Raw genomic sequence first — 15,432 nt, 5'->3', positions numbered from 1 at the left:
AAGGTTCCCTTTCTCTATGCCTTCCTCATACACTGACTATTGGTCCTTGGTGAATCCTGTTTTGCTATTCTGTTCCCACCTCACATACCTCTAAAATTTGGTAAGGTCCAGGAATCTATATTTGTAGACTCGGTTCTTCCGTTCATAAAATACAGTATTCAAAAAAATGAACTTATGGGTGATTTTTGACCTCTTATATACTTTGGTGTATCATTGACTTTGTCCTTATTAACTGTAACATGACCTTATTCTTCTAGAATTCAAACCTAATTCATCAAAAAGTATCACCACCTAATGATCGACAAGGATCTCCAATATTATCGTTCATCATTCTTGAGCAGTTCAATGCCATCCGCTTGGTACAAAGTGTTCATCAGTCGCTTGCTGCCCTCAGCAAAGTCATCAGGGGAACTACTTTACTGAGTTCAGAAGTACAAAAGCTGGCAAGTGCTTTATTAAACCAGAAGGTAAGCCAGTCATAGGGCATCGTTTTGTCTGATCTCCTTTTGTGAGATGTGTTACCAGGGATCCTGTAGTTAATAGTAACAGAAAACTCAAGTTGAGCTGTGAAAGCTATGTAGATACAATGTCTTGGTTGAAAGACTAACAGTGAGTCCAGTGGAAGCATTAAATCAGCTTGAGGCAAGTTTATAATTCGCTAGGATCTCAGCCTACAGTCTCTTCTATGGCCATCTCTTTAGAACATATGTAATACAATCCATTTTTATTTCACTCTGGAACAAGTTTTCTCTAACATGTTGGTAACCTACCAAAACAAATTTTGACCGTCTAAGCTCAAAGTTGTTTCCTAGCAACTTAAACTAAAATCAGGGCCTCTACTTGGTTTCAAGCCAGTTGGGTTGTGAGTGTGCCTGTGCCTCTCACTAAGTAACTGGACCACTTTAGAAAGTAATACAATCCATGTCTTTCACCTCACTTATACAGAAACAAAGGGGAGGAGATGATCTTCTCAGTAGGTTGTCATGTCTATTTAGGGTCCTAATTGCTTTTCCAAACATGGATGTCTAGGCCTTCCCTGAGACTTGGGGGTTCTCCTCCTTCCTTGTCATTGGGTAGGTTTTCTCTTGGTTTTTATCTCTTGTATACCTTGCATTCTTGTGTAGTTTCCTTGTTGAAACAATTGATCTTTATTATTTCTGCCTAATGTAATAGTGTCTAATAGTGTCTCAAGTTTGTCTTCAGTTACTGAAATTCTTTCCTAGAAGCTGGCTAGATTTTGACTCTGTGAGTCTTGCCAGGTTTTTTTTTTTTTTCTTTATTGAGCTTTTCACTTTCACGATTGCTATCTACTTTTCCTCCTCCTCCTCCTCCTCCTCCTCCTCCTCCTCCTCCTCCTCCTCCTCCTCCTTCTTTAGAATCTCAACCTTTTTTTCTGAACATCTCATCTAAATACCTTGCTTTCTCAACCAGATCTCAAATGGACTTCCACCCTTTGCATCCTTGTGTGAATTCTCTTTGAGGTCACTAAGTATTTTTTAAATTAAGCCTTTACATTCTTAGTCTAGTGTCATTTGAATTTTTTTAGGTTTTATTTGGTACAGTTATTGAGGATGAGGTTTTGGAGGCACAATCTTGGCTTACATGAAAGTTTGTATATATGTGTGTGTATGTGTATAGCATGCATATGTATATACATGTATATGTAAACATGATGTGTGTATATGTATATATACACATATATATATATACATACATATGTATGCATATATGTGTATGTATGCATATTGTTTCTGTGGTACAATTTGCCTCTATTGTGTTTGATTTCTTTTCCTGTCTTACATGAGGGTCATATCAGTAGTCAGCCTATTCTGTGTCTTGGAAGAGAAAAGCACACCACAGAAATAGTCGGAATTCAAAAGTAGACCATATGTGTAGGCATTCTGAAAACAATCTGTAGGTATTAACTCTAACATTAATAAGGATAGAAAAGAGCAAGACGCTTATAGGATGGTCTAGGAGTTAGCATTGCAGGCAAATGGATTAATAAGTATTTGAAGGAAAGGAAATTGTCAAAGCAAGAAAACTAGGCATGAAAATACACAAACCATGTGGGATGAAGGCTTACAAGATAATAGTGAAAGATTATCCAATAAAATAAATGCAGGTGACACAGCACAGTCAGAAGGAAATGCAAAGGGACGAGAAAAGACCTAATATCACTTAAGCCAAGGAATGGAAATGTTCCACTGATTTGTGCTGTGTCTGCATGACGAGGAGGGTGTACTTCATTTCTCTTTGAAACTCAGTCTTGTTACATCAAAAGGGTATTTGCAGGCAGCCCTGCCCTGCCTTTGCCACTGAAGTGCCTGTTTAGCCCTGAAGGGTTTACTGTACCCAGGCTTGGCAGTAAGGAAAGGGCCTCACTGGAAATGTTACTGCTGACTGAACCTGAAGATGTCTGGGGCTGATGCTTCTCCTGAGAGTACTCTGACAGAGCTCATGGCCTAAGAAATACCTGAGCTGGTAACCTTTCTTACCAAGTTTCTCTGGGGCTCTGCGAGTGCAAAAATCCCAAACTCTGGAATAGTCAATGGTATCTTGGCCAGTCTGCTCTGGCTAGCTCACCCTCTCATGCATAGCTTATCTCACTCTTCTCAGAGATGGGGCTGTAGACCCACCTGGAAATACCCTTTGCGTCCCTCAGATTGTATTCTTCCCTTCCCACCAATTGGACAAATCCACAAATCTAGGTCACGCCCAGTTTCCTGATCCCACACTGATTCTCACTTGTTTAGCCAATTGATACAGGGAAGCCTTTGGTACTTAGATACTTACTTTGGTACTTCTATTTCTATCTTCTTTCTCTTCTTCCCAGCGAAGTGGAATAACTGTAAGATCCCTGGTTTTGTACTCCTCTGTCAGAGCAGCAGCAGGAGCCAGCGAGTGCCTGACCCTATGCTATGGGCACGCTGTGCTTGGGATGTACTATGCAGCATCCGGAATTTCTTATGGAAATTGCTTTTTTAAAGTGAGACAGATAGTATGCATGTGCAGGCTGCTGGAACTTTTGCTTTTCTTTTATTCAAGGTTTGGACAGATACACCCCTTTCCAGATGATTTTTCCAAGTACCACGTTAGACCTCACTGACTCTTTCCCAATCCCAAGTTCAGACTGTGTAGATGTCATGAGGTCTCTGTGTTCCTCACTTTTCTATTACAGACAATTTCTATTTGCATATCAACTCTCTCTACCTGCAACCACATCTCTGCTGTTCTCTGTCAGATTCCTGGAGCTTCAGGAATGTTCTGAATGCTTAGAACATGCACATGCCTGCATGCATGTGTGTGTGTACACCCACATCCATGTCCACACAGACATACAACACACACACATGCACAACTGGACTGCTTAGAACATGCACATGCATGCATGCGTGTGCGTACACACACATCTATGTCCACACAGACATACAGCACACTCACATATGCACATGCATGCATGTGTATGCGTACACACAGATCCATGTCCACACAGACATACAGCACACTCACACATGCACAACTGGACTGCTTCTTTTGCTTCTATTAATCATTTTGGAGACATATGACATGATCAACTAAAAAAAAATGAGTAGCTCTAAATCGTTTGTATAGTGACAAACTCATATTCTTCTTTTAGATAACTTTGGAAGATAAAGCTTCTAAAGTCTTAATTATATGAAACCGTTTCCATGATTAAGACTATTTAATAAATGGCTCACAAATTTTTAATTCTTCATAATATCATTTCATTTTCCCTCAGCTGTTAATGTCTGTTCAGTGTTTCTTCAATCGACATAGCAATAGCCATAGCAAATGAAACAGATGGCTAAATTCTTAATTAAAATATGGGATGCAGATATCATATATAAATAAGTATTCTGTATTAGACATTGATAACTCTTTTGGTAAAGGGGTTAACATAGAAACATGAGAACCCAAGTTTTTCTCATGTGAAATCCAGAGGCAGCAGCACACATCTGTAACTCCAGCACTAAGGGCAGGTGGATAACAGTGCACCTCTGCAGCTCACCATTAGCCATTTCAGCCAGGTGATGAGCTGTGTGTTCACTGGAGAGCAACAGATGGACACCCAGAGCCAATCCCCGCCAGACTCACACAGACACACACACAGAGAAACACAAAACACACACACACACACACACGCATGCAAACATGCACTCACTCAACTATAGCCTCAGGGTGGATATATATATCACTACATTTATTTTCATTACTTACATGAGAATAGACTTGATTAAAACAAAACAAAACAAAACAAAACAAAACAAAACAAAAAAAACTTCCAAAACTATGCTTTACAAAGCACACTTAAATTATAAGATTGGAGATCGTTATGTGGTGTTTGAAATCCAAGTGAGACTAGGCCAGTTTTGACCAAGACAAAAATTAATTTTATTACATTTAAAAGTTGCAATACCCCTGAAATCAGGGACAAGACAAGGGTGCCCACTCTCCCCACATCTATTCAATATAGTACTTGAAGTGTTAGCTAGAACAATAAAACAACAAAAAGAGGTTAAGGGGATACAAATTGGCAAAGAAGTAAAGGTGTCACTATTTGCAGATGATATGATAGTATACATAAGCAACCCAAAAATTCTACCAGAGAATTTTTCCAGCTGATAAACAACTTCAGCAAAGTGGCCAGATGTAAAATGGACTAAAATAAATGAGCAGCCTTCCTTTATACAAATGATAAACAGGTTTAGAAAGGAATTAGGGACAAAAGGATGGACCATCTAGTGATTGCCATATGCAGGGATCCATCCCATAATCAGCTCCCAAACGCTGACACCTTTGCATACACTAGCAAGATTTTGCTGAAAGGACCCAGATATAGCTGTCTCTTGTGAGACTATGCCGGGGCCTAGCAAACACAGAAGTGGATGATCACAGTCAGCTATTGGATGGGTCACACGGCCCCCAATGGAGGAGCTAGAGAAACTACTCAAGGAGCTAAAGGGAACTGCAACCCTATAGGTGGAACAACATTATGAACTAACCAATACCCCGGAGCTCTTCACTCTAGCTGCATATGTATCAAAAGATGGCCTAGTCGGCCATCACTGCAAAGAGAGGCCCATTGGACATGCAAACTGTATATGCCCCAGTACAGGGGAACCCCAGGGCCAAAACGGGGGAGTGGGTGGGTAGTGGATTGGGGGGGTGGGTATGGGGGACTTTTGGGATAGCATTGAAAATGTAAACGAGGAAAATACCTAATAAAAATAAAATAAAATTTAAAAAAAAAAAGAAAGGAATTAGGGAAACAACTCCCTTCACAATAGCCACAAATAATATAAAATATCTTGGGGTAACTTACCAAACAAGTGAAAGACCTGCATGACAATAATTTCAAGTCTTCAAGAAAGAAATCAAAAATCTTAGAAAATGGAGAGCTCTCCCATTCTCATGGATTGACAGAATTACGATGGTAAAAATGGCCATCCTACCAAAGGCAATCTATAGGTTCAATGCAATACCCATCAAAATCCCATCACAATTCTTCAAAGACATGGAAAAAGTAATTCTCAAATTCATCTGAAAAGCTAAAAAACCCAGAATAGCAAAAACCATTCTTAACAATAAAAGAACAATTTGGGAAAATCACCATCCCTGACCTCAAACTTTACTACAGAGCAATAGTGATAAAAACTGCATGGTATTGATACAGACAAAGACATGTTGATCAATGGAATAGAATTCAAGACTCAGAACACTTACTGTCACTTGATCTTTGACAAAGAAGCCAAACATATACAATGGAAAAAAGAAAGCTTCTTCAATAAATGGTGCTGATCTAACTGTCTGTATGTAGAAGAATGAAAATAGACCCATATTTGTCACCTTGTACAAAGCTCAAGTCCAAGTGGATCAAGGACCTCAACATAAAACCAGATACACTGAATCTAACAGAAGAGAAAGTAGGAAAGTGCCTTGAATTCATTGGCATAGGAGGAAATTGCCTAAACAGAACTCCAATGACTTATGATCTAAGATCAATAATTGATAAATGGGACTTCATGAAACTAGAAAAGTTCTGTAAGGCAAAAGACATAGCCAATAAGACAAATCAGCAACCTACAGATTGGGAAAATATGCTTACTAACCCCACATTTGATACAGGGCTAATATCCAAAATATATAAAGAATTCAAGAAGCTAACCACCAAAAAGCGAAACAACCCAATATCATAAAATGCAGTATAGAACTAAACCAAGAATTCACAACAGAGGAATCTGGAATGACTGAGAAACACCTAAAGAAATGTTCAAAGTCCTTAGTGGTCAGAGAAATGCCAATCAAAATGATCCTGAGATTCCACCTTACGCCAATCAGAATGGCTAAGATCAAAACCTCAAGTGACAACACATGTTGGAGAGGATGTGGAGAAAGAGGAACACTCCTCCATTGCTGGCGAGATTGCAAATTGGTACAACCACTCTGGATATCAATCGAGGTTCCTCAGAAAATTGGAAATAGATCTCCCTGAAGACCCAGCTATACCACTCTTGGGAATATACTCAAAAGATGCCCCACCATGCCAGAGGGGCATCTGCTCCACTATGTTCAAAGCAGCCTTATTTGTGACAACCCAGATGTCCCTCCACAGAAGAATGGATACAGAAAATGTGGTTCATTTACACAATGGAATACTACTCAGCTATTAAGAAAAAGGGCATCCTGAGTTTTGCAGGCAAATGGATGGAACTAGAAAATATCATCCTGAATGAGGTAACTCAGACTCAGAAAGATGTGCATGGTATGTACTCAATAGTAAGTGGATGTTATCAAAAAAAAAAAAAAAAATAACTACAAAATACCCAAGATAGTCCACAGAACTCAAAGATGTCAACAAACTGAAGTGCCCAAGTGAGAATGCCCCAATCCTACTTGGGAGAGAGAAGAAAGCAATCAGAAGTGGGAAGGAAGGCAGGGACCTGGGAGGGAAAGTGGATGGGCAGTGCAGAGGAGAGGAGAACCTGAGCTGGTATTGTGCGAGAGAAAAGGACTGAAGCCCTGAGGTGCAGCAGAAAGAATGGAAACAGGCAACTTCAGGAAATAGGAGGTTGGGGGGACCCTCCAGAATCCACCAGAGACCTGGGAGGTGAGAGATTTCAGGACTCAAAAGGGAGGGTCCTTAGATGAAATGCCCAACAGTAGGGAGAGGAAACTTCTAGAGCCCACCTCCAGCAGGAAGGCAGGGCATCAAGTGAGGGATGGGGTTGCCATCCCACAGTCAGATCTCTGACCCATAATTGTTCCTGTCTGGAAGAATTTCAGGGATGGAAATAGAGAAGAGCCTGAGGAAAAGAAGGTCCAAAGTGGGATCCAGCTCAAGGGGAGGTCCTAAGGCCTGACACTGAGGCTCACAAAAAGGGACCTATTATGATTGCCCCCTGAAAGACCCAACAAGCAGCTGAAAGTCAGATGCAGATATTTGCACCCAACCAGTGGAGAGAAGCAGCTGACCCCTGTTATTGAATTAGGAAAGGCTGAAGGAAGCTGAGATGGAGATCCTGTAGGAGGACCAGCAGTCTTAATTAATCTGGACCCCCAAGATCTCTCAGACACTGGACCACCAAACAGGCAGCATACACCAGCTGATAGGAGGTCCCCAACACACATACAGTAGCGGACTTCCGGGTCTGTGTTCCTTCTGAGATGAGGTACCTCACCCTCAAGAAATTGGAGGCCCGCTGATAAGTGTCTGTACTTCCCCTTTTGCTTGTGCATTTAAGCCTTGGACCTTTCTCAATACATTGGGGTCTTGATACAACTTCAAAAAAAAAAAAAGAAAAGAAATTGGAGGTCCCAGGTTATTTAGAGGTCAGGTGGTATCATGGGTGGGGGCATCCATGTGGAGATGAGGGTGGGGTGTGGAGGAGGTGTGGGATGTTGAACAGTAGGAGGGTGGATGGGGGGAGGCAGGTAGGGGTGGGATATGGAGTGTAAAAAGTAAATTAATTTTGAAAAAAAGAAAAACAAATAATAGAAATCCTTTCTAAAGTAGAGTACAGGGTCTGAAAGTTCTTGTAAACAATAGGTTTATATGAGTGTTCTGCTACCCCTTTTCAGCTTAGAAATATTACTCTCGTATTTCAAAAACTGGCATTTCCAATTATATGCTAGAATACTATTGCATAAGATTTTCAGTTATCATAGAATATCCTCATTTTTATCCTCTTATTCCTTTCTTTCCCACAATGCTAATATCCCATTCTATTCTTTTTTACACTCTAAGCCCACTGAATTTATTCAAATAGCATTACACTACGTATCTAATCCTGCCCATTTTCTCAAAAACATTAGGCATTTTGATTCATCCATGATCATGTTTATGCATATATTGTTTATGCTTCCTAACTATAAAATATCATGCTCTTGATAATACATAAGAATGATATTTAACTATGTTAAGTGACAAAAAAGAGCTAGGTATCATCTATATAAAGGACCTTCTATAAGGAAGAACCCTAAAATATTTATTTTAGTACTTTATGGATATGCTACTTCTCATCCCTCTGCGATAGGCCACCTAGAACCATACTTGCAAGGATCTTGGCCAGGTAGTAATGGCCCACACCTTTAATCACAGCACTCCAGAGGCAGAGGTGGATCTCTGAGTTCTAGGCCAGCCTGGTCTATAGAGTGAGTTGCAGGACAGCCAGAGCCACAGAGAGAAATTGTGTCTCAAAAGGCCAAAACCAAGGAGAAGGAGGAGGAGAAGAAAAGAAGGAGGAAGAGAAGAAAAGGAGAAGCAGCATCAGCAGCTTGGATTCTCCCCAAAGTTAACCTCAGATGACTGGCTTTATAATGCTCCTTTTGGTGTGATGCAGAGTCAATAAATCATTGTACAAGTTTCCCATCAAGGTGTCTTACATGCCTTGTCTTGGGGAATCCTTGTGATCAGGCTGCAGCAGTGAGATTAGAGAGAGCTCAGACATGTCTGGCAGGCCACTGAAGAGAGAAAAGCACCAAAGAACTTCTCGTGGTATTCCAGCTGATTCTGGCTGCTTTCCACTGACTCATGCTGATTCAGCAGAGCCTTGCTGCTTCAGCTGGACTACAGAGTCTTGCTGTTGAACTAGACTGCTGATATCCTGACAATGAAGAGTGGCATCGCTCCCCAAGGAACTACTTCTAAGTAGGTCCACACACCTTTTTCCTATTAATCTTCTTTTCCCCCTACCTCTGGTTGATGGGTTAGAAGGAGGGGGTGGGGTTTGAATCATTTAAGAACCCTAAATAAAGTAGGTTTTGAAAAGAAAAAAAAAATGTTGCAATTTCTATGATATGTAATATTACTTAATATAATTTAGAATAGCCCTTGATATTTTCACCAGTGTACCTGGGATAATTTCAGCAGGAATTGTCCTGCCAAGGCTTCAGACTTATATGTTTGTTTGACAGTTATTGGTGATGCCTAAAGCTTTGCTGCTTTTATCTTATAAGAAGACACATTAATGAATATGTCATTATTACTACCATTCTCTCTTACATTTTATATCAACTTTAAAGATATAATTAAGTCAAAATGAAGCCAACATATTTCCTTGCCATTCATGGTAAATAATCTTGAGTGTATCATTATATTAGAAATTAATGGATTACATTGCTCTTTTAAAATCACTTTAATTGAGCTCTTTATAGAACCAGTTTTTCAGATTATCCTAACATACTGGTCAGTGACACTAAGTGCCTGTTCAATCGGTTAAAACTGGAAATGGCAAACATGCAGACTCTAGGGCATCCTACAGTGGTAGGAAAGTAGTCAGAGCAGATGCAGGGTTGTGCAGCACAGTGGTGCAGCATGGGAACTTGAAGAGGAAAGCTCCCTCCCTCACTCCCTCACTCACCTCACTTTCCCAGTGCATAGTCTGGAGGTACAGTGTAATGACTAAACACAAGCTTACAGTGTGTAATGGCCACATCTGTGGAGTTAGTGCAAAACTTCTTATACACTGTGTCTAGGAACTTTCAAGCTCTTTTCAGTCTGTATAACCTATATACAGGAGGAATAGAGCACAATAGTGCTAGGTAGAGGTAAGGAGAGAAGAGGGAACATTATGAGGACTGGGGGTACCATGGACGTTACATTGGGTGGACAGTGGAGGTTGCATTGTGAGGACTGAGAGGACAGCGGAGGGGTTTCTCATAGCACAGCAGTGCTGCTGGCCTTTTGTATACTGGAAAGTGTTTGATTATTATTGTTACTATCATCACCATCACCACCATCATTGTCATAGCCATCACCATCATCATTATCATCACCATCACCATCATCATTGTCATAGCCATCACCATCACCATGATCATCATTGCTACTACTGCTTCTGCTGCCTGCTCAGTTTGGTTAATTATTTTTGGTTTGGTAATGTTTTCTGTCATTGAATTTTGAAAGGTCTCATTGCATTTATGTGTGTGTGATCACATGTGTGTATGGAGGTCAAAGGTCACTTTTGGAAGTAGACATTTTTGCTTCCAGTACGCTGGGACCCAGGTCCTCAGGTTTAACAGTGCCTTCACCCACTTAAACATCTCACAAGCTTCAGGTTTGAGAGGCCCAAGAGTGGAACCTTCTTTTCTAGGATAGTTTGTTTGCATGTTCTTGTGTATATTAATGCTCTTGAATGATATTCATATTTATCCTTTATCACCTCTGACTTTAAGTCTTTTGTTTGTTAGTTAAGCTATTGAAACCTTTGTCAGTTTGCTTTTCAAAATATCAGCTATTCGATGTTGACCATTTAACATGTTTTGTTCTGTTTCACATGTTTCAACCGTGGTGTGTTTTATTTTGCTTTCCTTGTTTTGGACTTGGTTTTTCTCGTGCCTTCACATATATCTTCAGATTGATATTTAAATTTATGTTTAAAAATCAAATCTTTTTTTGTCATTATCGTAGCTCTTCTAAGAATGCTTAGATTACTCCAGAATATTTGATGTCTTCAAAGTTCCCTTTCTTCTCTTACATGATATTACATGTTTCTAGTTTTCTGTACATGCATTTGATGATTGATACAGACTACTCACTTAGATGACTGAGGTATCACATGCTGTTACCATAAAAGGTTTGTTGATATTTTCTAAATATATTGACATTCCAGCAAGCTTTCACAGAAGTGTTGTAGTGTATATACACGTACCCACTGAGTTCTTGTAAAGTATACACGTGTGCATTAGTGCAAACTAACAGTGGGCCATCTGGTAAGAAAGATTCAGGTTCTCCTTGCACAGCCTACCTGCAGCACATTTATTGGTAAAAATCTGTGTACTATATAGCTTGAAAAAAATCTGTAAGAATCAAGGCCCTTTTTATCTTTAACAGTTTTTAAATTAATTTAAATTTTCACTTTGATTTCATACTGTACCAAATCTCACATCAAGAAAACATGATTGACCAGTTTCACAGAGAGCAAGTAATAGATACATTTCCATGTAAGGACTCCAGTTTAACTCAGTCTTCCCTTCACACTGATGCTGAAAGTCTGTGTAACCTGACTCTTGTCTTTTACACTGCAGTGTCCTCTCACATGGCAGAGCAGGTGGGAAGGTCCTGAGGATCCTCTCCAGTACCTTCGTGGCCTCGTAGCCAGAACCCTTGCAATTCAGGTGAGAATGGACTATTTAGCTGCTGAGCATGTGGTATGTAGATTTACCTGTAGAAATATCCTTAGTAGTGAGAAGGATGGCATCTTTCATCTTTATGTCATTTCAGATGTTTATATCACACTCCTTAAAATGTCTGTCCACAGTTTGTTTTGTTTTTTTGTTTTATAAACATTGATAATGTGGAGAAAAATGTACAGTTGTTCAGCTGGATTGTCCAGATGGTGACTTAGGCAGCAACAGAAGCCCTGTCAGGACTGAATCCCACTGCTTTAAGGAGGGTTCCTCCTGGGGGAAACACTGCCTATTTTCCAATAAACTGAGTTAAGGGGGAACAGTGAACGGGAGCGCCTTGTTTAGTTGCTCAGATGGGACAAGTTAGTGGTGCATGCGGGACCTTGTGCACGCTTTTGCATTCTTGTTACTTCCTTTGAAGCTTGACTCTGCTTTACCAAATACTTGTCCTTTTTTTGTTTTGTTGTTACATTGTCTTGCGGTATGGCCCTCCTTTGCCACAGATCCTCCTGCTTCAGCCTCTCCTAGAGCAGACATCTGTCTTTACTATATTAATGTCTGCAGTATAGTAACTCAATCTGTATTCTAATGTAGCATTCTTGATGAAGCATTGGTAGTCTCCATAACAACTCATTTATCTAACTCTCTTGTCACTTCCACTACACATTCACACTCTCCCCGACAGCAGTCACAGCCACTGCACAGAGAAACCCAGATCATGAGTTATAGGTACTTGAAAATGCCTGCCCTTTCCTCTCACCTACAGACATGTTTGTCTGAGACCATTCTGGCCAGTTTTCATGCTAATCTAGAAGTTGACCTATGGCTGTAGACTCACCCTGTGCCTGTGTGGCCCATTCCCCAGCTTTCCTCTCTAAATATCCCATCCAGCTGTGTGGGATGGTGTACATCTTTTAATGCTGTCTTTTCATCTTTTTCTTAACTTCCTTCATACAGAAGGGATTTCTCTACAGGATTGGGACCCATCTGAATTTTTGTTTGGTATCTGTTATAACCAACCCTTCATTGTGCTTCAAGAAAACATACTAGAATGAAAACAACATTTGATTGACAGGGAAAACCACGCAGACATTGACTGACTCACTCCATCTGCGCTGGAGGTTATTGGACATGATCTATGGATAAGTGGTTAAGGAGTAACAGTGAACGGGAGTGCCCTGTTTAGTAGCATGATTCTTCATCCATAGTGTGTTGAATATTAGTAATTAAACTATGTTGCCTCTATATGACCATCTTTTAAACTGTATAAGAATCCCTGACTCAAGATAAAAACTTTTGGACTTAATCATGCTATCTTTACAGCCAACAAACTCTTCTCACTAACACTACTTGGGTTTTTGTTTTGTTTTGTTGTTTTTGTATCTCTCTTTCTTTTTTTTACATATTTTTTTTACTAGCTTGATATTTTCTTTACTTGTAAGTATACAAACTTGCATGTATCCCTGAAGTGACCTTTACTGTCTAGGATTTCAGTTATTTTGTGGTTGTCTTCTGTGTTTCATTTCCAGAACAGCTTGTGATGGTAAGAAAACAACATAGCCCCTGGTTGAATAAAGGAACATAGGCCTGGGTGGGCAGGCAGGACCAGAGTTTATCTGTAGGAATCACTGACGGTGGAAGCTTGTTTTAGAAATGTTTTGGACGGAATACAAACGGTTTTAGCAAAGACCTAGCCATAATCTCAGATCCCAGGGTTTTACATATGGAGCACAGCATGAGGGCAAAGTCAGTGGCTACTGAGGGTTGCACATAGAGTACTGGCTCATTGTGGTACGATGTGTGCAACTCATGTAAACATGATGAGAGACAGGATAGTGTTTATTCAAAAATATCTTAAACTGCTGCTGAATGCCAGGGCCATGTGAAGTACTGGTGACATATGATTAGTAAATAGTAAATAGGAGGCTTTTGCCTCATAAAAATGTATATTTTCTTATAAATACTCGTTTTAGTAATTAAAATTCATCAATGTGACTACTGTTTTCCTGGTGCCAAAAATTGTAAGATTGCTTAAAGTAGACCATATCCTATGTGTAAGCTTGAGTTAGAGAACAGAACATGAGTGTTGAGAACAGAGCTGTGGAAGGAGTCAATAAGACACACAGACCATCGGGTTCAGAGCTTGGGCTGGCAAGGAGGAGACACATGTCCTCCACAGAAACAGGCCAGCATCAAGAGATAAACATTGCAGCTTCAGGAACTAAAATAGATTCTTTGAGTCTAAGGCTCCACTGGAGAGAAGAAAGGGCTAAGTCATGAGACCATGTTAAAAGTTATCTTTAATTTTTTTAGGGCAAACAGTACTTGTTATAAGAAATACTGTGTTGTATTTTACAGGGATTGGTTGCCTAAATTTAAGGTCTCTGTGTTAGTTGTCATTCCCTGCATAGAGAAGCTTTTTTGATGAGAATTGTGAGATGTAGTGTTGTATGTAGATGATAATAAGTCATTAGGAATCAATTTAATATTATGTCCATTTAGCCAAGAGATAGGCATATGTCCATTTAGTATTAGGGCCTATGGCCTGTCTCTCTACAGGTTCTGGGCCCCAATAATGGTGCCAAGCATGGGTTTCATCTTGTTAGAAGGACCTTAAGTTCAAGCAGAAAGTGTTTGGTTACTACCATGATGTGCATACCGTTACACCAGTCTTGCCAGGCTAGTCATCATTAATAGCTTTTAGGGTTCACAACCACGTAAAGCTGATCATTACTTTTCTTGTCAGAGAGTGTACATAGTATGTTCTTACACTGTGAAAGCCAGCCAGTTAGGATGGAGCTTTCAGATTTATACCATTTGATTTCTCCATGTCTTATGTCCCTAGTATATGGTGTGTTCAGCAATAGGGTCTAACCATCAAGTCTGAAGAGCAACCATGAGTATTGGTAATAACTTACAATGCTTGGTGATCTGTGAGGCCTCACTAGCCAACAACTCCAAAAGAGGTAACCATTCCCAGCACTGGGCATTTGTTGTTGTTGTCATTGTTGTTAGCCTGTGGTATCTAGAGGGGCATTGTTGCCCCTTTATAGGATAACTCCTTTATATCTTATGAAGCTCTATAGTACTAGGCATGCTTCCATGTAACATTTTTGAAAGGTTTTTACCCTTCAGGTTTTTATTGTTAATTACCCCTCCCCATATTGCCTTCAGTGCCCTGTCCTCGTACTGGCTATACCAGTTTGACCCATCAATTTCTGTTATTCTGTTGTAACACAGCATTCTGTCTCACCCCTTGAAAGTCCTTCTTTATGGCCCTGTACTAACTTCTGACCTCTATCTGTATTCCAAATAAATCATATAGCCTAAGGGTTAACACTAACATCCACATATGAGAGAAAACATGCAACATTTGTTTGTCTAGGTCTAGGTCACCTCATTCAGAATGATTGCTGCTAATGTTTGTCTGTCTAGGTCTGGGTTACCTAACTGACAGAATGATTGTTTCCAACTCCATCATCCATTTATCTGAAATTTCATAATTGTATTTCCCTAATGGCTGAATAATATTACACTATGTAAATGCACATTCATTATCAGGTGATTTGGGACATATGGGGTGTTTGTGATCATGTACCCATGATCATCCTTAGAGTAGACTATGGAGTCCTTTAGGTATATGCCCAAGAGTGGGATAGCTGAGTCTCCTGCTATCTACACTGATTTCCACAGTGGCACACCAGTTTGTATGTTCACTAACAGTAAGTGTTCCCATTGCCCCATACCCATGGCAGCATTTTTAATCCTTTGCTTGATCTT

At 40.0% G+C, this 15,432-nt stretch overlaps 1 protein-coding gene across 6 annotated transcripts in view; it reads left to right on the top strand.

The window, feature by feature from the left end:
* The window catches only part of Dync2h1 (dynein cytoplasmic 2 heavy chain 1), a 249,757-nt gene that overhangs the window by 210,760 nt on the left and 23,565 nt on the right, over nt 1-15,432 (top strand). For all 6 annotated transcript variants that reach the window (NM_029851.3, XM_006509827.4, XM_030244008.1 and 3 more), the window contains 2 exons: nt 258-467; nt 11,551-11,640. In NM_029851.3, coding sequence (NP_084127.2) covers nt 258-467; nt 11,551-11,640 — 300 coding nt within the window. The remainder of the gene's footprint in view (nt 1-257; nt 468-11,550; nt 11,641-15,432) is intronic.

This window comes from Mus musculus, chromosome 9, assembly GCF_000001635.26.
Source record: "Mus musculus strain C57BL/6J chromosome 9, GRCm38.p6 C57BL/6J".
Lineage (NCBI taxonomy): Eukaryota > Metazoa > Chordata > Mammalia > Rodentia > Muridae > Mus > Mus musculus.
Note: the sequence above shows the minus strand (reverse complement) of the source record. Positions and strands in the feature narration are given on the sequence as shown.